The sequence below is a fragment of the Lasioglossum baleicum genome, chromosome 6 (assembly GCF_051020765.1).
Source record: "Lasioglossum baleicum chromosome 6, iyLasBale1, whole genome shotgun sequence".
NCBI classification, from domain to species: domain Eukaryota; kingdom Metazoa; phylum Arthropoda; class Insecta; order Hymenoptera; family Halictidae; genus Lasioglossum; species Lasioglossum baleicum.
Genome location: NC_134934.1, coordinates 17,792,235 through 17,814,870, shown reverse-complemented (window position 1 = coordinate 17,814,870; position 22,636 = coordinate 17,792,235). Strand labels below are relative to the sequence as shown.

General features: G+C 38.0%; 1 protein-coding gene across 5 annotated transcripts in view; it reads left to right on the top strand.

The window, feature by feature from the left end:
• The first annotated feature begins 290 nt into the window (after positions 1–290).
• Salm (spalt major) overlaps positions 291–22,636 on the top strand; it is a 120,056-nt gene continuing 97,710 nt past the window's right edge. For 3 of the 5 annotated variants that reach the window (XM_076424892.1, XM_076424893.1, XM_076424894.1), the window contains exon 1: positions 292–1,287. In XM_076424892.1, the coding sequence (XP_076281007.1) occupies positions 1,185–1,287 (103 nt within the window). In that variant the 5' untranslated portion in view covers positions 292–1,184. Of the gene's footprint in view, positions 1,288–22,636 lie in introns of all 5 variants that reach the window. The other 2 variants (XM_076424889.1, XM_076424891.1) reach the window with 2 other exon arrangements.

Sequence of the window (22,636 nt, the reverse complement as noted above, 5' to 3'; positions counted from 1 at the left end):
AATAATTTTCGCATAATCGGGCGCGCGCGGGCGGAATAAGAACGGAAGTGGATCGGTCGACGGCGTCGGCGTCGGCGGCGCGGCGGCGTACGAATACTTTTTTTCCGGGCTCTGTACTCATCGAATTGATTCAGATTCATGAGTACACATTGAACTTGATCCCACCCCTGGCCTGGCGAGCGTCGCTCGGGATTCTGATGGTGGGGCGTGCGGCTTGGCCGGTGGGGGTTCCGCGTGGGCAATGGGAGGGGGAAGAGCGCGCGCAGGCCTATCCCCTCCATCCCCACCAGGGCGCGACTAGTGGCGCAGGAGAGGGGCGTCGCGCTGTCAGGCCCAGAGCTGGTCCGTCCGTCGTCCGGCCGACTCGAGGCACCAGAGTCGCGGATTTCGCGGGAGAATATAAAACCATAAACACATATATATACAAGTAACCTCTCGGCACACGTACGTACGCACGCTGCACGCTGTACGCCCGACGCAGAGCGGCAGGCAATCAACGAAGAGGCACGCATAAGCGAACGCGTACGCACGCGGCACGCGGTGTGTCCCGCGTGGACAGACGGACAAAAGTCGCTCCGGTGGCACACGTGCGCACACCGGCGTGTGTGTGTGTGTGTGTGTGTCGGTGCTCCAAACCCAATTTCAGTGTGTGACAGAAAGCTTAGTGAGACGGAGAGCGAGCGAGAGAGAGAGAGAGAAAGATCGAAATAGATATATAGATATAGATATTTATACGTGCATATACGTACATATAGCTAGAGGATAGGGAGAGAGAGAGAGAGAGAACTAGTTAGAGAGAGAGAGATTGAGAGGGAGAGAGAGATAGAGAGCGGTGCCACGTGCCGTTGGAGAAACTCGAGAGTGCGCGGTCTTCAGGATGGGTCGAGTGTGTTACTGGCCGAGTTGAGAGGAGCGTTCGTTTCCGCATGGGATCGTTCAGGAAGTGGATTAGCGCGCGCAGGGAGGTGCGGCTCCCTGACAGTGTCGATGGTGAAGTACAGCAGTGAATCGGTTACTCTGCCAGCGAAATTACCGAGTGCGGAACCGGAACCGACGCGGTCCTCGCCACGGCGTGGACCGATGACGTGTCGGCCCGTCTGAGCAACATTGTCATTGACGCCGACTCGGCCGGGAGGAAACCCGACCAGGACTCGCCGCAACCAAGGATCAACAGGCAAGAAGGGATGTCACGGAGAAAGCAGGCTCGTCCTAGCCGTGCCCACCTCGAGGAGGATCTTGTCCAGGGGCCTCTGCTGATCAATGCCGTGGGAAACGTGAACGAGACTCGTAAGTGAACAACCCAGCCAACAGTGCGTTTCTAATGGGGGATGGAAAAGTGCCGCGCAGTTCTGTGCAACATAGATTAGAGAAGGTCAGGGTTGTATCCTGCGAGAGGGATAGATTGATAGAATCTCTCCAGGTCTCTCGGAAAAGTGAATCCGCTCGGTGCCAAGGTATCTTCCAGTCAGAGTTGTGAACCTTGTCGCGCGCAAGGACAACGGAAAGTGACCCGGAACGTGTTACACACAGTTTTCCTCCACTGTCGAGTGATCGCCAGAGTCAGTATCAGAAAGTGTCGCTCATGTTTAGTGGTTGTCGCCTAGGTTCCTTCGGAAAGTGTACTTCAACATCCGGCTGCTGCTCCCGGAGCAAGTCCCTCTCGTAGGGAGATCGTCCTCGGAAAAATTTCGAAATTGTCGCTCCTCGAGTCCCCGAAAACAGTGTCAATCGGGGAACGCTCGGCGACGATAACGTAGAAAGTTGCTTGGCGGTCGTAACTCTCGAGCCGGCTCCGATATCTGATATTATCCATCTCTATGACATCCCGGCGTTATTATCTCGCGGCCGGGATGATTTAACGGACTTTCTAAAATATTTCTCGGATGTTCCGATAAGGTTTCGTTACGTGTCAAATTCAGCGTGAACTGTTCTACGAGAGCCCGTCGTCGCCGGTGTAACTCACGACCTCTCCTCCAGTGAAAGTAGGGGTTTGCCGTCGGAAAGGTCGTTCCACGGTTTCTGGAAACTGAAACTCTGTTCTCGGACGTTTTCGAGTTCGCGGGATCCGAGCCGTCGGCGGTGACGAGTGCAATCGAGACTCGATCCACGGCCGTCGGACCTTCTCGTGCCGTGAATTCCTGTCCCCTTCGCAAGTTTCATATTCCCGCCAAGTCGACCTAGAAACATCTGTTCGGCTTTGCGATTTTCCGATCAGCCGTCGCTAGACAACTGTTGCCTTCGTTGTTGATAAGCTGTCGATTGTGATTTACATCGTGGAATTTAAATCGTGGGTATTTAAAGGAGATTTGAGGAATCGATCGCTTCGTTGTATTTCCCTGATGATTCAGAAGGATTTTGTAGAAGCTGTTAGGTATTCTTGGACGGAGTGTGTGTTATAGGCTGTGTGAGACACTTTAGTCTTCGTAATGGAGCTAGTTGGGCGCAACGAATCGTATGGTGAAGACAGGTTGTGGTTCCTCGATCAAAGTACGATGACCTGCTCAAAAACGCAACGAGTGATGTCACTTGCCACCCATTCGGCAGTCGGATGCGTTTCGATCGCAATCCCTTGATTCACTGGTTCTCAAATAAAATTCTTTTAAAGGAATATGTCGAATCAACTCTCGTGTCAAGCTTAACTGTTATTGAATGCTCCGATTGCTTGTCCTTCCAGAATACAAATAAGTGAATTTTTACGCGAGAAAAGATAATAATTGTTCATAAGAAATACTTCGAATCGTGAACCATTTGTGTTAAGCTGAATTCTTGTTGAATCTTCCGTGCTCCAGCTTGACTAGTCCTTCCAGAATACAAACTAGCGAATTTTAACCTGAGGAAAATAATTGTTCAACAGGAATATTTGGGATCAACCACCACTATACTGTTCTCAGGCTTAATTGTTGTCGAATGCTCGACTAAGTCCTTCCAGAATACAAACAAGTGAACTTTTACCTGAGGAAACTAATAATTGTTTAACAGGAATATTTGGGATCAGCCACCACTATACTGTTGTGAGGCTTAATCGTTGTCGAATGCTCGACCAAGTCATTCCAGAATACAAACGAGTGAATTTCCACCCGAGGAAAGATAATAATTGTTTGCAAGAAATATTTAGTTTGTATTACGCTTAATTGTTGTTGAATCTTTCATACTCGAATTGCTAGACCTCGTAGATGCAGATGCGTGAATTTTCAGTCGAGGGAGAATAGTGATTATTTATAAAAAGTGTTTAGAATCGACTACCACTTGTGTTAAGCTTAATTGTTGTCGATTCGTCCATGCTCTTTCAACTTGCCACCTTTACAAGAAACATAGTTACATATACTTTCGTACTCGGGCACGTACTATGATAAAAAACCTGCAACATTTAACGAAATTAAATCTTGTCACTTCCACAAGGCGACACACACGCGCAGACACATCAGTGACGCTCGATTTAGTTTATTTTCGGCAGCAGACTCGTTGTTCTTCATGTTCGTTCTCCAATATCAATTTTCAAGTTTTATACACAGATCGAACCATCTCTGCATTTACCCTGAGAGACTTGTTACGAAGATGTACGTTCAAATGCTTCTTGTTTGTTCGTCGTAGTCCTATAGGGATCATCTTCACAATTTTTATACGTTGAAGGAATTTCAATCAACAAGTGGCGAATATAACACTGATATCGATAGAAACTTCTGTCAAGGACATTTTGGAGTAACGAAGGAATGACCGTTCTACGAGCAGATCTTGTATGTGTCTCCAGGAGAATTTTTCGATAAACAAACATCAAGGAATTTGAATAGACTATTCTTGAATAGTCGGAGTTATTTTAACTTGAAAATTAAACATTTCTTCCGTCCTAGAATAATTTCATTCTGAATTTTTTATATTTTGTGGATATGAAATTGACGTAATACCTCGTACCAACATATTAACCTTCTCCCTGCGTATAGAAGGGAATGTATAAAAATGGAAATAAAAAAACAGTTGACAACAGTTATCAAACGGAAAATTTCTAAAGATTTCGTAGGTAGGCTATCTGTGTGATACGTTTAAAATTTTTTAAGTATTGTATACTTATCTTTTAAAAATCAATAGGACTTATGCAGACAAGCTTTTTGTTTAAATTTTGCTCCAAAAATGTACGGGGTCCAATTACACTCCTGTACACGGTCAGTATTAGAATAGCAGTACACAGAGAGAAGGATAATATTGTAAACAATATTATGAATAACGGTACAGCAATCTTTAGTGGTTAATAGTTCTTCGTTAGGTGTATTGCGTGAAATTCTCGGTTTATTAGCATTATAAATTCGATCCGCGGTTGTGCCGAATGTGTCAAATGCACAGGAACATTATAAGCAACTCAAGCAGGAACATTATTGTAGAATATAGGTTCTCCTGTCGATTCTAAGCAACTGAAATAGGAACATTATTATAGAATATAAGTTCCCCCGTCGATTATAAGCAACTCGAATAGGAACATGATAATAGAACGTACGTTCTTCTGTCGATTCTAAGCAGCGCAAGAATCCGATATTTGAATTGTAGGTGTTTCGAATGGCGGAACTCGATTCCGCTTGTACCTGGATACCACAATCGATGCATTTCACAATCAGTTTGATGGAATTATTAAGCTCTTTCACGTTCTCCTCGAGCCCGGCTAAGTTTCAGGCGGCCTTCACCTGTGAGGAACAATTTTCCAGTCACGAAGAAGTTGCGAATATCGCGAGTAATAACCTGAAACTTTCATGAAAGCATTGGCTGCGATTGAATCACGCGCAGCATTTGTGAAACATTATTAGAAACAGATGATCTATGCTTCAATATGGTTCCAGGATAATCTGGACGCTTGTACTTCGGTACATCTCGATGAAAGAACTATCATATCTCGGATTGAATTTGATCGAAATTGCAATCGAAAGGAAAAGTTAGTTGAAGACTGAAATTAATAAAAGGCTACCAATGCGAAAATGAAAATTCCGAGGTAAATCCATGTAGAACTTGTAAGATCGCCTTGTAACCAATCTTGTGACCAACTCAAAACTTGTAACAAATCATTAGGGAACTTCCAGGCGTTGGAAGTTACATCCTTTTTTGCGGAAAAACAATTTTTGACAAAATGAAGCTTTTACAGCCTTTTTTATTCCAGTCTTAAGTTCAAGAATCAGTTGGTGTGTTCCTAATAAAAGTGTGCTCGTAGTTTAATTTTTTAGCAGCGAATAAACATTCTTCTGATTATTTCTGATCCGAAAAGTGAAACCTTTGTATGGTTTTAGTTGTTTGAAATAAACTTTCCATTATAAATTGCTGAAATTATGAGGTCCAAGATAAAATAATTCGACCCTGACGTTGAATGTCGATGATAGAAACTTTTAAAAATCCTTCCAAAGATGACATCGTTAAGTTAATCGTTAAAGATACAATTGTTTAGTAGTGTATTAATTTCAGTGTATTAAAATATCAATGACACAAGAAGACATTTTGTTATTTCGCTGCTGTGTCTTGCAGTCGATACAAACATTTTTTGTTTTGCATATAGATCCGCAATCTATCGATCTACTTCGTATCGATAATCGCGAAACTTTTGATACTTTCGTTCCTGGGAAATTCAATGGCACAGTAATCAAATATTGAAAGATCATTGGTTCGGCAGTATCGAAAAAGTAGCTGCAAGAAAATCGGCCCATTAATTGATTACTCAGACGAATCCGAAGCGGCGAGATCCTTTGAAATCGAATTCCACGCCGGAAAAAAAGGAATTTCTCCGCGTGAAATTTCACAGAGCCCTCGTGAATCTCCAGCGGCACGCAGTTTGAAAAGAAACGTAGATAAGAAACGCAAGATTGAATGAGGCCAATGATAGGCTTCGCATGATCGTCGTGCTTTTTGTCCTTCACCGATCCCGATATTTATCATATTAAATTGCGAGTGAACCTCGCGAGGAAATTCGCAAAAAATTTTGACGTATGGTCGACTCCGTTTTTGACACTTGCTAACCTGTTTCCGTAACCATAGAAAAACCATTTGTAAGTTAACTTAACACTAAACCTACCACACTACTACCTACTCAAATGACTGGTTTTATATTCTATATTTTATAATTATTGAAGTTTTAAAGTTGCATACGTGGACATTGATTCGATAAATTTTTTCATCCACGTATTATAATAAAAATTGCACGAGATCTAAATAAATAGTGCCTTGTCATTTTTATAAGCTAACACATTTTAATCTGTTTTTGGAGCTCGGTGTAGGTTTAATGTTAAAAATAGCAACTGTGGACAACGTTAATATGGGGAATTTTGATTTTTTATATCTAAAACGGTAATTGTTAATGATAAAGTAACGACAAAATGTGATATACTCGGTTGACCTAGAGTTTCTGATATTTAACAGGATAAAAATATTGTAATTAGTTACTTTTATCAAGCAATAATATCCAGACGACTTCTACAATACGTTAGCATATTCAAGAATTTATTTTCCATTTTATTACGTGACGGTGTGTATAGATAAACCGACGCAAAGAGAAATTATAAACAATAATCGAGACTATACAATATTCGTAGAATTTTCTGAAATTCTCGAACAGTTGAAATTTGCTGTACTCGATATTTAAATTAGCAAAACACGCAGACTTCTAAATTCAAATAAATAAAGGACATTTCAAAATGTCTTTAAATATTCCGTATGTACTTTAAAGTGATAATAAGTTTAGCAACAAATTGCTGTACATTTTATCTGAAGCTATACGAACAGAATAAGATAATAAATCATGTGACGATTTAAATACTGTTACTTTAGTTCAGCTTTCTAGAAATGTGATTTTTACAAAATTATCAGCGACTATTATCAGGCAACGCATCTTATACACAATACAAGGACGCAGCAATGAGTCACAACAAAAAAATTCAGGCGATAAGAGCGTAGTTCGAACAAAGTTTCCGTAAACATTTGTCAATTATTAGTTATCCGGTCCAGTCACATCGATAAGCTAAATCAACGAGCATAGTGCACTGTACTTTACCGATTTTCTTTGGAAAAGTTCTTATCTTTTGTAGTATAATCCCAAATACGTAGATCCGAGAACACATAAAGAAACCACGTCTGCAGAGAGTACAAAAGATTTTGTACATTCTTTTATTTGAAATATTTTTATCATTCAATGATACACATAAAATTTATAACAGTGTAGAGATTAGGAACATTTAAGTCGCTCATGCTTTCTTTGATAGATTTTTATCTGTTCTTGCTTGTTGCAATTAACCAAGAAAATGTCTACATAAAGATTCGCAGTCTACTGATAATTTTACACTCTACAAAATCAGATGCAATAATGTGAAAATTGTACGAGTAAGAAACACGCGTTAATTACTGCTAACAAGGTAGATTAGTAATTTCGAAATATTTCTAAAATATAGACCTGCCACGAATTATTTATATTGCAATCATGTGAATGAGTTTATTAATTATTTGAATACAAGAAGTAGTGGTAGGAATGCGAATACTGAACAGATTTCTTGAAACGATACTGAGCGGTTGCACGGAAACAGAAACTTGTGTTTCAGTGGAAAATTATGTTATAAAATTGAAAATGACGTCCGCATTGCATGGTAGCAACATGAGTTTCTCATATTTTATTCCGAACGTGTTATGCAAGTAAGCGGGTCCAGCTGTATTATACATGGTGTCCCGAGGTGTAACGATCAAACTTTGCAAAGGTCCTTGAATGCATTATTAACAAAAACTGTGAAAGTAAAGCTATATAATAATTATGTAAACATTTCGTCCTGTATTATCACTGCCAAATTGAGTTTGTTGTGCTATTGAATTCAGGTTGCATCGAATTTCATCCGAAAAATGTGTGTGTATGTGTAAATACAAAATAATATTCCATGTTATAAACGCTACCGCGAATTAAGTGGACCCTAAAATTTTGTATACATTTTTCAGACACTTCTAAGACTAAACAAACCAAATGTTCTAAAGAAGTAAAAGATTACAGTGGTAAAAGTTGGAAGATTCGTTCGGGTCACGAGAGATCTCAGTAGGAAGACTTTTCGTGACACGGCAAAGTTTGAACGCTAAACCTCGAGGCAGCCTGTGCAAATAATAATGTATTTGACACAACTATTTTCTTTAATAAAATGGAATGGAGCACTTTGCACAGCAGTAGCACAGCTAAAGGGTTGGAGAAGATTTCTCTGCCACAGTTTAATTTTTTGAAACGCTTCTTTCGCGTATTATCACGGAACAAAAAGTTCTGTGACGTGTGCCGCGATATCGTGGGCGACTGGAAAATCTGTCATAAAAAATTGTGCAAATGGCGGTACCGTTAGGCCGCGTGTCGCAATCGAGCTCGCGAATCCGTCGGTGTCACTCGGGCTCTCTGTGCCCGTTGAAATCGACTCGCGGCAAAACAACTTGATCCGCAAGTTGACCGATGATAACAACGATCTTACAAATTGTCTCAATTGGCGCAGAAATTCTGTGCAAATGAAACTCCTTCGTAGTATACCCGAGCTTGCTCCGTGCCCGCGGTCCCCTTTTTACGATCGCATTCGTTTAATATGAACCCGTGGATTCGCCCCGAGGATTCCCGTGGAATCGATCGGGGGAACAGATGAAAGAAAAATCGGTTGAATAAGAATCGCGCGCACCGAGAGGCCCCTGCGAGATCCTCCGCGTGCTAGAGTTAAGCAACGCTGTCGGCTATTTATTTCATTCTAACCGTCCGGTTTATGCGTTTCTCAATTAAACGATAAACAGAGATATCGTCGGGCCTCGGGATACGAATTGCCGAACGTCCGGAACTCCGTGTTTCTCGATTAATCCTCGGACGCGGCGCGCATCCTTCCCGCCTTTTTCAGCGGCCGCCATTCGTAATGGCAAATTGTCGCGAAACCAGTGCGCGTAACAGTTTAATCATTTCTCGTGATAGCAGACGATACGGTCGCGATAAACCGGCCTTCCGATCCTCGGGACTTCGCTGGCATTCGCTACCCGCAAAATCTCTCGAATTGTGTCTGCGCATTCGACGTCGTCGGTCGGGTTCACGGAATTGAAACTACAGCGTCGATTGTACGAACCGGCGATGAAGAGATCTCGAAAAGTCTTCGAGGTCTCTCTCCTCAAGGTCAATAATGTAGTAAGTCGTTGAATTCGTCTTAACGTCAGCTATAACATTATGAAAGCATTTTAACATTTAAACAATGAAAATAGAAGTTCGACGATGTTTAAATATCGATCAACTTTTTTGTTCGAAACATTTTTTCCTCAGATTATGTCGGAAACCCTTTAAAAATCGTAATAATGGAGAGCCTCCACCGAAAATCTGGATATCAAATAATTTATTATTTCAATACTAAGCATGTAGATCAAGAAATTTTTTTAATAAGTAAATGTATATTTTAAGAAATTGTTTAATGATACAAGAAAAAGCACCGGCTATTATTCAATAGTACAACGAAACCGTCAATGAAGTTCAATAATCGTAAAAAAACTTACAGAATGATCGATCGTGTTCAAATATTAATAACTATACTAATTCGGACGATAACAAAATGAAATCTGCGCGAAGTGCTTTGTATATCTACTCGGAAAGCTTTTACACAATTTCCTTAAAACACTTGGAAATCGCTAATGAATGAACGCTGTTCCAGAGACTGTTTAAGAACGCACAAAGCGTGCTATAAAATCTCTTGACTTTCGACGAAGTAGAGTACTTCGCGGGTGTACAAGTAAAAGAAACAATACTGAAACCTATTATTATTCAGACCTTTAACTACGTCGGACAGAAAAAATTGTACGACGTACGCAAAATACTGAAATCGACTTTCCTTCGACTTTGTATACGACGGTTAAAAAGTAAATTGATTACTTTAAGAAATAAGCTTGCCAAAAAATGTGGAATTGTTTCGATAAAATCGTCAGTAGTAGCTTTTGCTTGAGAGATTGAACAGTTTTACAAAATGGCTTCGTACGCGTACGATTTCCAGTGTCCCATAAATTATCTCTCGAGTCGGGGTATCGTAAAATAAAAGGAGCTTGGTCGCGCCTATTAAAATGTATAATTATTTTTAGCAGCTTCGGTCTTTAACTTGAAGAAGCTATTTCATATAATTCTCGACTATGAAAAATTAACAAATTAAATTGACAAATGTAAATTTGTCCGACTATGTGCAACATGTTTTTGGCGTATTTCGACAGAACTGCCATTTGATTTTTGTGATTTTAAAGGTTCAGGTATCCATTTCGTAGTATTTTTTCCCGTGACACCTACAACAACAACAAAAAGCCTTTATTATACCCTACGTAATATATCTATTATTTATTTTTCTTGTAGGACCTACCCTTGTTTTGCAAAACAATAAAACCTGATGAATATTCCTACATGCATGAAACACATTATTGTGGTTTTGTTTGTTTATTACGTTAATGTAGACACAAATAGTTTACGAGCTCCGTCTTGAATTTTATATGTAGAGTGTAATAACGTTATCACATACAGAGATCCATTCGCGTTATACTGAAATAATATAAGGAATTATAAAGACGATAATAATCGTAGAGGAACGTGTAAAGAGAACTAATTACAGAAAATAGATTAGCTGAATGATTACAAGTTGTATAATCATCTCACTGTTAGTGTTTATCGTAAAAATCTTTTTTATTTAAGAAAATAGGTACGTTTATCTAAGAAAATAAATGACCTTCCTAAGACCATAGCGTGTTCACCCGTTTCATTTATTTTTATTATTTGCTCACTCTCATCGAGGCCGGACCGACAGTTTGTTTCCTTTTCTCTGTGTTACACGAAAACAAAGTGATTAAAAAATGTCCCGTTGAAATCTGAGGGGAGAGCCCAAATCGACAAGTTCACCAAAGATTAAGTGCGCTCGATGATACTTCGTTCTCATAGAAACTACGAACGCCGTTAAATTTATGGAGCTCTAGTGTTTCACACGTCAGCAAACGAAGAAACTATACAACTTATATGTATTTTGATCATTAGCATATCTTCCACGATACACTATACATATTTTCTATTAATTTCCATACATGCACTTTCTAACACGACGATCTTATCATTCGAATCCTGAAGCAACACCGTTTAGAAATCTAGTTATACATATTCTGAACGAAACTGTTTTTCATGCTCCACCGTGACAATTTTTATAAATCCTATCAATTCTCGAGGCTTTTTAATCGATTCCCGCACAGAAATCTGCTCGGCGCGGCGGCGTGACAAAGTCCGTTTTCTCGGAAGGTGACAACTGAAAGTCACGTGAAATGTTCAAAACGTTTACAATTTCTCATTAGCGGGACATGCATTATGCATTTTATTCTAATTAGAAAACTGAAAATTAATAAAAGATATCGTTACTGATCAAATCATTCTATGAATAATGAATAAGCATGTCCGCTGAATGTTACACATTTCCTTTGCTGCGAATATTATTCGAACGGATTGCACGAAGTGTAATTGAATTTAACACGCAGGGTGCAACAAAAATAATACTTAACAGAACTAGTTTAATAATCAGAGGATTTTATGCATTTATGACAAGAATGAGTATTTTGAAACAGTGAAAACATTAGAAGGACTCAAAAATACTGTTACATTATTTTCAACCTATTTTCAAACATATTTATTGAGAAGAAAATAAATTTCGTTTTTGTAGAACATTTTTATTTTGCATGATAACGATAATTCAGTTATTCAGCCGCGATGCTATAATATCATTTACAGCCGGCATATTAATAATTAAATGATACACCCTAAAAATAATCGCTCTCGCGAGATTGTTGTAGAATTTAATGTTCAACGATAAACTAAAGACGGAAAGAATCTGTGTCCGCATGCCAGCGATTTCTCGCGCGTCGTGTCCACGCTTAAGTATAATGAGACATTTGCATAAATATTGAACCGATATTCGAGAATTCTCGAGAGTCACAAAAGCTCTTATTCCCGGGCCGTGTTTTATTATGCCATAAATTAAGGGAATTATAAAATTTCAATTCAAACCACGCCGAGCACCACTTCGCCGATTGAGGAATCGTTAATATTTTTTCACGTTGAAAGGCCTCGTCGATGTGTTTACACCGAATTTTCTACTTTTTTAGAACGTGCTCGAGACAGCGTGACAAATTAAGCGAGAGAGAAAGGCGCGCCAACCACGTTTTTCTCTGAAAATGATCACGCTGCCTTATGCCTACGCGTGTGTGGTTCATATAATAATCGTTATATTAGGTGCGTGGAAAAATAATTACGGTTTTTGTCGGTTCAAACCGCAGCGATTTTCCTGAAGCGTTGTATCTCGTGTTTCAATACGCGATGTCTAGACTGCTGATCTTTAGGCAAAGTAAACAATGTTTTGCATTGATTGTGGAAAGCAGCTATATATGAACATTGATTTGATCCCTTAACGATTTTGTTACATTAAAAACAACATTACAGCATTCGTAAACCGAACCAATTTCTTCATGAATGCATAAAGATCCGCAGTCTAGTGATGATAAATAGACTGCAGATTTTATGCATTCATGACAAAAATGAGTAGATGAAATTCAAGACAGTCAAAATATTCCAACAATTTAAAAATATTGATGTATCATGGACTCTGTTGAAAAAGTTTGTACATATTCATTTTACGTCATAGTAAATCTATAATATATAAATAAAAACGGAAATGATCGTTTGTGCAAAATCTTGAATCTCCGAAAGTTCTTCTTAAAAAAAAAAAAATGAAGATACATATACAGGTGTACATCTTGATAAACAATTTCTTGATGAGATGATTTCTTATTAAGATGATTAAGAAAATAAATAAATGTGCAGGTATTTTGCAATGTTTATTTTACATAAAAGATAGAAATCCTTAGACTAATGATAAAAATTGGGATACGTGTCCAGGATCTATCATTAGTGGCCCATGAAGAGTATATCGGACAGAATATACAGTGAGCCCACGAAAGTATTCGAACGACCTTTAAATTAGAATAACTTTTTCAAAATTGGACCAGACGACCTGATTTTTTATAATCAATTAGAAGCAAGGAAACAACAAGGAAAATTTCACCGAAATCGGTTGACGCAGGAAAAAACGACACGCATTGAAAGATGGACGATTCTGTGGATTTTAAGCAGAAACTGATCAAAAGTCGTGTAAAACTACGATTTTCACAATTTTTAATCGCTTGTAGCTCGTGTGTATTTTAATCGATTTTTATGAGATTTTCAGCATGTGTATAACTAACATAGATCTACAAAACACATACTCCCTCTGTCCCATAATAATAGTAGCAGTTAATGAATCTAATTTGTCCCATAATAATGGGAGTAAAAGAAAATAAATATAGAAACAATAAATTAAAAATATTACACCTAATTTGTATTTTGTGTGTTCCGATAGTTACTGAATTTTTCAATAATTTCGTTACTGCGTTTTAAACTTGTAGTTTGGCTACGAAGCTTTGCTTTTGCTAAAATTAATGGAGCCATCGTTCTTCATTGTTTCCAGCATAACTTGTTTTTTTTTCATCTTATTTTCATTAAGGGCCCAAATAAAAAGTTTTAAAAAATGCCTTTTCTATTTTCGCATGTAACCTTGTAAATTATAATTTTTGGATAAGTCTTCTCTGCATATCATTTCGTACACCAATGCTTCCAATTGATTATAAAAAATCAGGTCGTTTGGTACAATTATAATATAAAAAAGTTATTCTGTTTTAAAGGGCGTTCGAATATTTTCGTGGCTCACTGTTACATATCGAGCAGAACTAATTCCGCTGTCGGTGTCTGATTCCGAGAGTTGTGTAGAGCTTTTTTTTCTTGTTGAAATGCAGAAAAGTGTACGCGCCCGAACCGTCTACGCTCTAATAGTCTCTATAGTTCGCGGAACAAACGGTAGACGTAACGATGCCGAGCGACGCGTATATTAGGATCTATTAATATGCAGTCAACTCGGATGTTAGACGGTGCTTAGTCGCTTGTCACACATATTACGGGGACCAACACACCCCCTTAGTGCGTTGTCAACACCGGCGAACTCGGCACAACTTCTCTCTATTCGTCTGTCGGCGACAAGTCGCCGACACAGCAAAACTGTATTACAGTAGAATGTACTATAACCCGCCCTAATTGGGAGACGGACGGACGGACGGCCGGAATAAATTGTGAGTCAACGGATAGACGAGATTCAGGAAGAAATTATCAAGCGTTTTCGAAAAGCAAAATGGGAGCTCAACATGAAAGCTGAACAAGAAATAATGGAGATGAACAATTATCTTCTGTTCCCTTTTTTAACAACTTTCTGTCTACACCGGTCTCGTTTAACTGTAAATAACAATTTCATCTAATTTACGACTATATGCTACAAAGATCAACGACATTTTTTAATATCGATGAGCAGTTTAATTTGAACAAAATATTTGTTCCGGAATTTCCAGAATTTTTCTTTGATATGCCACAGAGTTTTCTATTGAAAAGTGTTATTTTAAATTATAAAAAGAAACGCTGTTTCTTACAATTAACCCTTAGCACTGACTCGGACAGTCACCACTAAAATTGCTGTGCCATTATCCAAAATATTGTTTACACTATTAAGTTAATCAATTACTGAATATTTAAGTATTATAATATATTTCATAATATAATAGTAATATAATTCATAAATTGGTATTATCAATTTAATATCCATAAAATGAAAAGAATCGTATAGAATAGAATTATTTTAGGTCGGAAGGATTGTTTTTAATTTTCGAGTTAAAGTAGCTCCGAGTGCACAGGATTAATCTTCACAATAAAACATGTAACAAGTTTGAAACCAAAGTAAGATAGATAGTAGTGCAATTTATTTATGAAATTTTCTGCGACGTTCAATGATTTATAAGTTTCAATATTTTTATATCTCAAGTGTAAATGTGTTTACAGAAAAGTAGGGATATCTATATTTGCCAACGAAGACGTGTAATAAATTTGTGCATTGATAAAAAAATCGAGTGAACCTAATGCGAAACAGTGAAAGCATTCAAACAATTTAAAAACATAGTTGAATTATTTAGAACTCACTAAAATTATTAAGAAAAGAAATAAATGTGTATGCAGCTGCTGGAACTTTAAATGAAAGCAGACAATGTTTAGTTTGCATAAAAATCCGCAGTCTAATTAAACGAATAATTGATTAACTGTGTAGATAGATTGAAATGAAAGCAGACAATGCTTATTTTGCATACAAATCCACAGTCTAATTAAAGAAATAATTAACGAACAGTATTGGGGAGATTGAAAGACCGTGATGTAAACGCGCGAAATCTGTTATCGATGCAAGACGCTGGACGATACACAGCGACTTGAGCTCGCGCAACTTGCGGCGATTCGCGGAATAATCGCTAGAAAGTAGCATCCCCGTTGCTGGATTTGCTACCGGTTGCATAGTCGTCGATAAGCATCAGTCTACTTTTCTAATCGGCTCGGAGTAATAATATACCCGGCGTATCAGCACGCAGCACGGACTAATCTAATTTGTAAATCGACTGTTTAGCAGTTTAGTCTCCAAATTGACTTACAGTTATAACCTAATTTGCATGTCTACCGATAACAGTAACTTTATTTACATATTGACTCGTCGCGTCGTGGCGGCAAAACCAAACCGAGCGATATTGAAGGTTCGTCGGAGACACGTTGAGTCAGTGGAAGAGAGACGCGGTCGAACATGATCTCGCCGGGATCCGTAGATCGTAATCGAACTATTTCGGAATGTCTCGAGATCTTAGGCGAACAAAAGGATTTTCGTGTGGCTTTTCTTCGGGGGGGATTATTTACGACGTCGCGTCGCGTCGTCGGTCATGCAGGAATTCCGCACGATTCAGAACGGTGCGTCTCGCGCAAACTTCGGGAGCGATCGGGCTTATCGGAGCAATACACCGGCGGACAAAAGAATCTTTCCAGTTGGAATCTTTTCATATGAGTATTAATGCTTTTAGCAATAATTATAGGTTGACAATATCAATTTTTATGCAAAATAAAAATGTTCTGCAACAATTACAAGATGCAGGAGCCAGATAGACACTCCATTCTTAGTTAAATAATTTTAACCAGTTGAAAATGTTGATACTTCTCAATTATTAACATTTTTCTATTTTAAGTTGTATCTACTCATTTTAATAGAGCATTCGTCATTTAATAAAGTTAATTTTTCTGAAAAGCTACGCCGTGTGACATCTCCCCCTCGCCATAATGGAGGGTAATATAGCCACCAGAGGCCAGATGATGCGTGTGATAAGTGAAAAATAATTTTTATTTCATACAGTAGCAACCTCGCTCGTTGCAACCTCGTTTATTGCACGGAACAAGCAAATCTGGTCAATTTTTTCCAACATCTCCCGCTAAGTCCATAGACTGGTCATCAGAGAGGGGGTAAACTGTATTCCCCTCGATTTCCTCGATCTGGCGACACCGCTAGCGATTCCCACTGTGCTAGTACCGGATTAGTCACGTGACATTGTGCGGAACGCGCCACGTGGCCGGGCGGAAGCGTGGGGGAGGGGCGTCGTAGAAGGGGAAGGTAGAGTGGGGAGACAAGTCTTCATCTGGCGACTCTTGTTTATCATTAGTATACTGCGGATTTTATGCATTTATCACAAAAATGGGTAAGCACAATTTAAAGCAGTGGACATATTAAAGAATTTAAAGACATTAGTGTATTGGTTTCAACTTAATCAGATAATTAAAAGGAGAAAAAAATTTTTATTTCCCTCCTCTGTCTTGCAATCAATGCAAACATTTTTTATTTTGCATAATCTGATCTAATGATTAGACTGCGGATCTTTATGAATTTATGAAGAAATTAGTTGGGTGAAATATAAAACAGTAATAGATTCGAAAAATTCTTTTCAATGTAACAAAATCATTAAGGGATGAAATCACCTTTTATTTTCTTTGTGCTTCCCACAATCAATGCAGAGTGTTTTTATAATGCATAAAGATCCGCAGTCTATTTATCATTTATTATTGTATATCGGAGGAACAAAATATTTTTAACAATACAGAATTGTATGGTTTCGTATAGCGAGTTATTATTGTCAGCTTTCCGAGCTTACCCGAACAGCGTTTCACCTCGAAGCGTGACAGATGAGACTCATTCACTATCCAACAGTCAGAAAGAATTTGTTCTGTTTTTACTGTGGACTTCGAAACGTAACCAAAAAATGATTTCGGCGTCACGCAGGAATTCTGAACGTCCGAAGACGTTGCGACTCGCGCGAACTTCGGGAGGGTTCGGGCTTATCGGGCCTGCGAAATAAACTGTGGCAAAAAGCCGAGGAGAGGATCGGCCGGAGAAAACCGCCCTCGCGAGAAATAATTGTCGAGCGAAACTGTGCGACACACAGACACGCTGTGGCCCACGGAAACCAGTTCCGAACCGTCGTAAATTAATTGCTCGGATGCCTGGTGTGTTTTTCATCCGTTCGCGAAACGCTCTCGCACACCGGTCCGACTCGGACCGCCGCGCCGCGCCGACATTTTCGTATTGTGTCTTCTCCTTCGCCGTTGCGTTACGTTGATTCGGCGCCGATGCTCTGCTATTTCGGAGCCGCAATAGGCATTCGCGAGAAATATGCAAATGCAGTGTGCGAAACAACGCGCCGCCGCCGGCCCGAGCTCTCTCGCAAATCAACAACCGGCCCGGGATCATCGTCATGCTTTTGGTCGATGATCCCAGGTGGCTATTGATAGACCGATTTATCGTGTCACACGCACGCATACGATCCTCCTGCATGCACCGATACTGTTATACATATACGAGGTAATACACGTCTCTCCGAGCCGAGAAAAATATCGAAATTTTCGACCTGACGCTGGAGTTTCAGTACGATCATGATCTACATATAGTGCTCCGGGCGACCGATCTAGCAATTCATTTGGTAAAAAATGACTTGTCTCATATCGGCATTTAACACTAAACTTACCCCATTGCCGATCAAATGACCGGACTTACATATTTAATTGTATAATTATTGAAATTATGACGTTGCTTGCATGGCAAATGATTCGATAAATTTCTTTATCCAATCACATATTGCAATAAAGCCTGCAATAGAGCCTCGTCATTTCTATCAGCCAAAACATTTTAATCGCTTCCAGTGCTCGGTAGTTTTAGTAATGCATCTATTCATTACTTTTTCGAAACGTTTAGCAATGCCGAATATGTCGATATTAATGAAATTTAAAACTGAACATTTTGTAAATATGATTTTCGATCGATAAAATTACTAATTTTCTTTTGCAAACTCTGCTGAACCTGTTTAATATTTCTAAAAAAAATTTGCTTTTAAATGATGAACATTCTTTTACCTTGAAAATGCATACCTCACATTTAGAATTACAGTTTGTCATTTATTAAAGTTGTCGAAGTTATTTCCCTTTGACATAGAATATCTTTCGAGTTCCAAATAGCTCCGCATTTTTTCAAACTGGAATATTTTCAGTATACTTATGCTTCTGTGTGACGCCGCAAGAATCATTTACGCGTTCGTCATTCTTCAGGAATTATTACCGTTCAAAGTATCCCAGATACTTCAGAGAATATTGACGTTTTTTATATTGGCGTACATATTATACTACCCGGATCGAAACGTAGAGGTTAACTTTTGCAAATTTGCTTTGTCTTTTCTTTTGATCGAAACTGTGCTCTGTGAGCATATTTACTCTTATAAAAACGATTATAAAAACGAATAAATTAATGAGATCTATTAAAAATTGTACGAGCATTTGTTTTTAATCAACATTTTGTGAATACCATTATGGATTATTGTTTATTTCAATTTTATTAAGAGTCACGAAATCTAAAATTCCAACTTTTTGTTTTGTTAATTATACTGCTTTGATTTTATGGGATTTTTGGGTTGGGGAGCAGTCAACACGTGTTAAGTAAATTGATTAAGTAAATAATATGTATCATGATTATTTATAGCTACTGTATGTCTATACGTGTTTATTTCGTTGCTTAACACATTCGCTACAATCATTTGTTACGTCGTTCACCTTCGTTATTAAAATGTTTTTCTTTTTAAATAGAACGTAAGTGCCTACTTTATCAAAAAATATTAAAATAATTTAAACTAATTTCATGTAAAGTAGAGTTTGACGAGTTTCATGTAAATTGCGATATAATGGACGTCACGTTCGCGTGACCGTAGCAGTGAACGTGTTCAATATTAACAACAATAGAACGGAATTTTATTCCGGCTTATAACAAAAGAGAAATTTTTGCACTTACAAAAAAAGAGTTTGATAAAAATATTAACGATCATTAAAATTCACGAAAAGAATTTTTACAACACTTTGTTTAAACGAATGTAGTAGAATGAGACTTACAGTGTGCCACGAAAGTATTCGAACGCTCTTCAAAACAGAATAACTTCTTTATAATTGTACCAAACGACCTGATTGTTTGTAATCAATTAGAAGCATTGGTTCACGAACTGATATGCAAAAGAGATTTTACAAAAATTATAAATTACAAGGTTACATGCACAAATAAAAAAGGCATTTTTTAAAACTTTTTTTATTAAGGTTCCAAATAAAGTTTTAAAAAATGCCTGTTTTATTTGTGCATGTAACCTTGTAATTTATAATTTTTGTAAAATCTCTTTTGCATATCATTTTATAAACCAATGCTTCTAATTGATTATAAAAAGTCAGGTCGTTTGGTACAATTATAAAGAAGTTATCCTGTTTTGAAGAGCGTTCGAATACTTTCGTGGCTCACTGTATATTAGTTTAAACAAAAATCAGCCACGCGAATATTTTATTAATCGTCAGTGTTAGTCACTTTTGTTACGGAAATATAATATTATTGTGTCACGTGTTCCTTATGATTAGCATGCTCAAATTATTCATAGTTATTCATCACAGCGAAGACAATCAACTGCGTTAATTCTAACAAACTAAAATAAACTCCAATAAAATTATCTATGCTAACGTTTCTAATATCACATCGAGAATATTTTACAGTAGTATATTCACATTTTCCGAGTTGCGACACGCTCTAAATTTGTCAAGAAATGTACAGTGGCCCACGAAAGTATTCTTGTCTATTGTTAAGCAATAAAAAACATTGGGTTATTAAATGACCTGAAAATTTTGAACAAAATTGAAATCGGTAGAAACTACATGAATAAAAGGCACTTTTCGAAACAGTTCTGAGCACGTGTGAGAATTTGAAATACGTGTTCTGTGAAGCTGTGTTAGTCAACACTAAACCTACCGATCATCAAAAGTGACTAATACGTATGGTATTATAAAAAATACAACACTAAATTTATTTATATTTTGTGCGATTTTTACTATAATATATACTGGAGTCAAAAAATAATATTGGTACGTATACTCTATCCAACGAGAGAGCAGTACCGCGTAAAGACCAGTTTTCGTTTGTCGCTGCGCATCTTCGTCCTAATTGGTTCAAGAAACTGGGGAGGGGATAGTGGAGTGAGAGATGATAGGCTCACTGCGCCCCCACCATCTTCCAAGCTGCGCGCAACGGTACTGTTCTATCGTTGGATATAGTTTAGTATCTTTATATTAGAAGAAGGATATATTTAGCGACGAGTAAAATTTTGAACTTCTATGTTGTAATAGAAGATGTAGTAGAAGATGTTGTAATAGAAGAAAGTATGCCTAGAAGACTTGAAGAGGTAATAAGAAATAAAGGGTATCAAACTTCATATTAATTATGTCGTTTTATTGTTAAGAATACACTCAATTACGAATTTTAAATGCTGTCAACATACTTTCCGCAATCGGTAAAAGAGTTATTTAATTTATTCTGTCATTATTATAAACTTTATGTCATCTTTGGTGCTCCACACACTATAGTTTGTGCTGTACAGGGTGTGGCCAGATGGACGGTACAACCGAGCAGGGGGTGATACAACATGTAAGAATGAGTCGAAAGAAAGGAATAACATTTTTTCGTTTGACGCTTCGTTTTCGACAAAATCGAGTTTGAAAATGCAGCGAATACACGTGCTATTGCATGGGAATCGTCTGACGCGTCTGACCATGATCAACCAATTCTACTTTGTGCATATACTAAAACACGCGAACATGGCGGAACTTTAAACTCGATTTTCTCGAAAACGAAGCGTCAAACGAAAAAATGTTATTCCTTTTTCTCGACTTATTTTTACATGTAATATCACTCCCTGCTCGGTTGTACCGCCCGTGCGGCCACAGCCTGCATTAAATAACATACATAATATATGTATATTTTCGATTAATTCCTAAATTACTCATTTGAAATAGAAAATATGGATTTTTGAGACGTGTCGACATACTTTCCGCGGCGACTATAGTATCTAAAAACGTGATACGTCTAAACAGAGTAGAGCAATAATGAACTAATATTTAAAAATGACTGATGGTCTTTTTGAATGAAAACTTGAAAACTTCTTGATTAGTTAGCGATAACTAATTAATAATATTAATGTATGTTAATCGCACAATAGTGCATGATGACTAGACAGCGGATCTTTATGGAAAATAAAAATGTTCTACCTGAATTATAACAAACTCGAGTGAAATAGAAATTTATTTTCTTTGTCAATATGCATAAAAGGTTGAAAATATAACAGAACTTTTAAATTCTTCTAATGTCTTCACTGTTTTTATAAACGCATAAAAGAATGTAACGATACCAGAAAGAGCACCGGATATTACTCAGTAGTACAACAAAATCGTCAATGAAGTTTTACAACCGTGAAAAAACTTACAGAATGATTGATTGCGGTGAAACATTAATAAGTACACTAATTTGGATGATAACAAAATGAAATATGCGCGAAAGTGCTCTGTATACCTACTTGAAAAGCTCATGCAATGGAAAATTTACACAATTTCCTTAAAACGGAAAGCGTGCTATAAAATCTCTTGGCTTCCAACAAAGCAGAATATTTCACGGGAGTACAAAAAAAAAACAATACTGAAGCCTTATCCTTCAGACCTTTATATAAAAATTTGGATAGACACATCCTGTCATTTGTATAAACTAATGTAAAATAGTGAGTGATACCGCGTACGCGAATTCGTTCTACTATTCTCTAACTGGTTGCCGGAGCAGCGAACGTTTCTCTCATCGTAGGTAGCGATCATTGACCTCGGATGCGAGCAGAGCCTCCGCATTCGATGCTTCGAAACTGAAAGTTCCATTGCTAAAAAAGCTGCACCGTTTCATATCTGGATCATTGATTTTATCCGTCGGCGATATGATCTCTTTTGATATTAAAATCGTGAACGGCTCTTTCTACAAAATTATACAGTTTCGCCTTTTTGTCGTCCGTGTTAGAGAACGGGTTTCGAGGATCATAACTGAATACCGAATGTCGTCCGATATAAATTCAACCGTTCCCGTATCTGACGATCTCATTTTCGTAATACGCGCGTCTCGTTGAGCTTTATTTAACAAACTTTACTTTGATTATACTGCGAGGAGTACACGGTAACCGCCTAGTGGGGACCGTCAGTAGCTGACCGTTGAATTACCTTGCCTCATCAAATTCTTATCGAATTCATCGGGGAAACAGAATTACCGACAGAAATCGACATCATCGGCTTCTCGAGGCATCGAGGATCCAGCTCGTA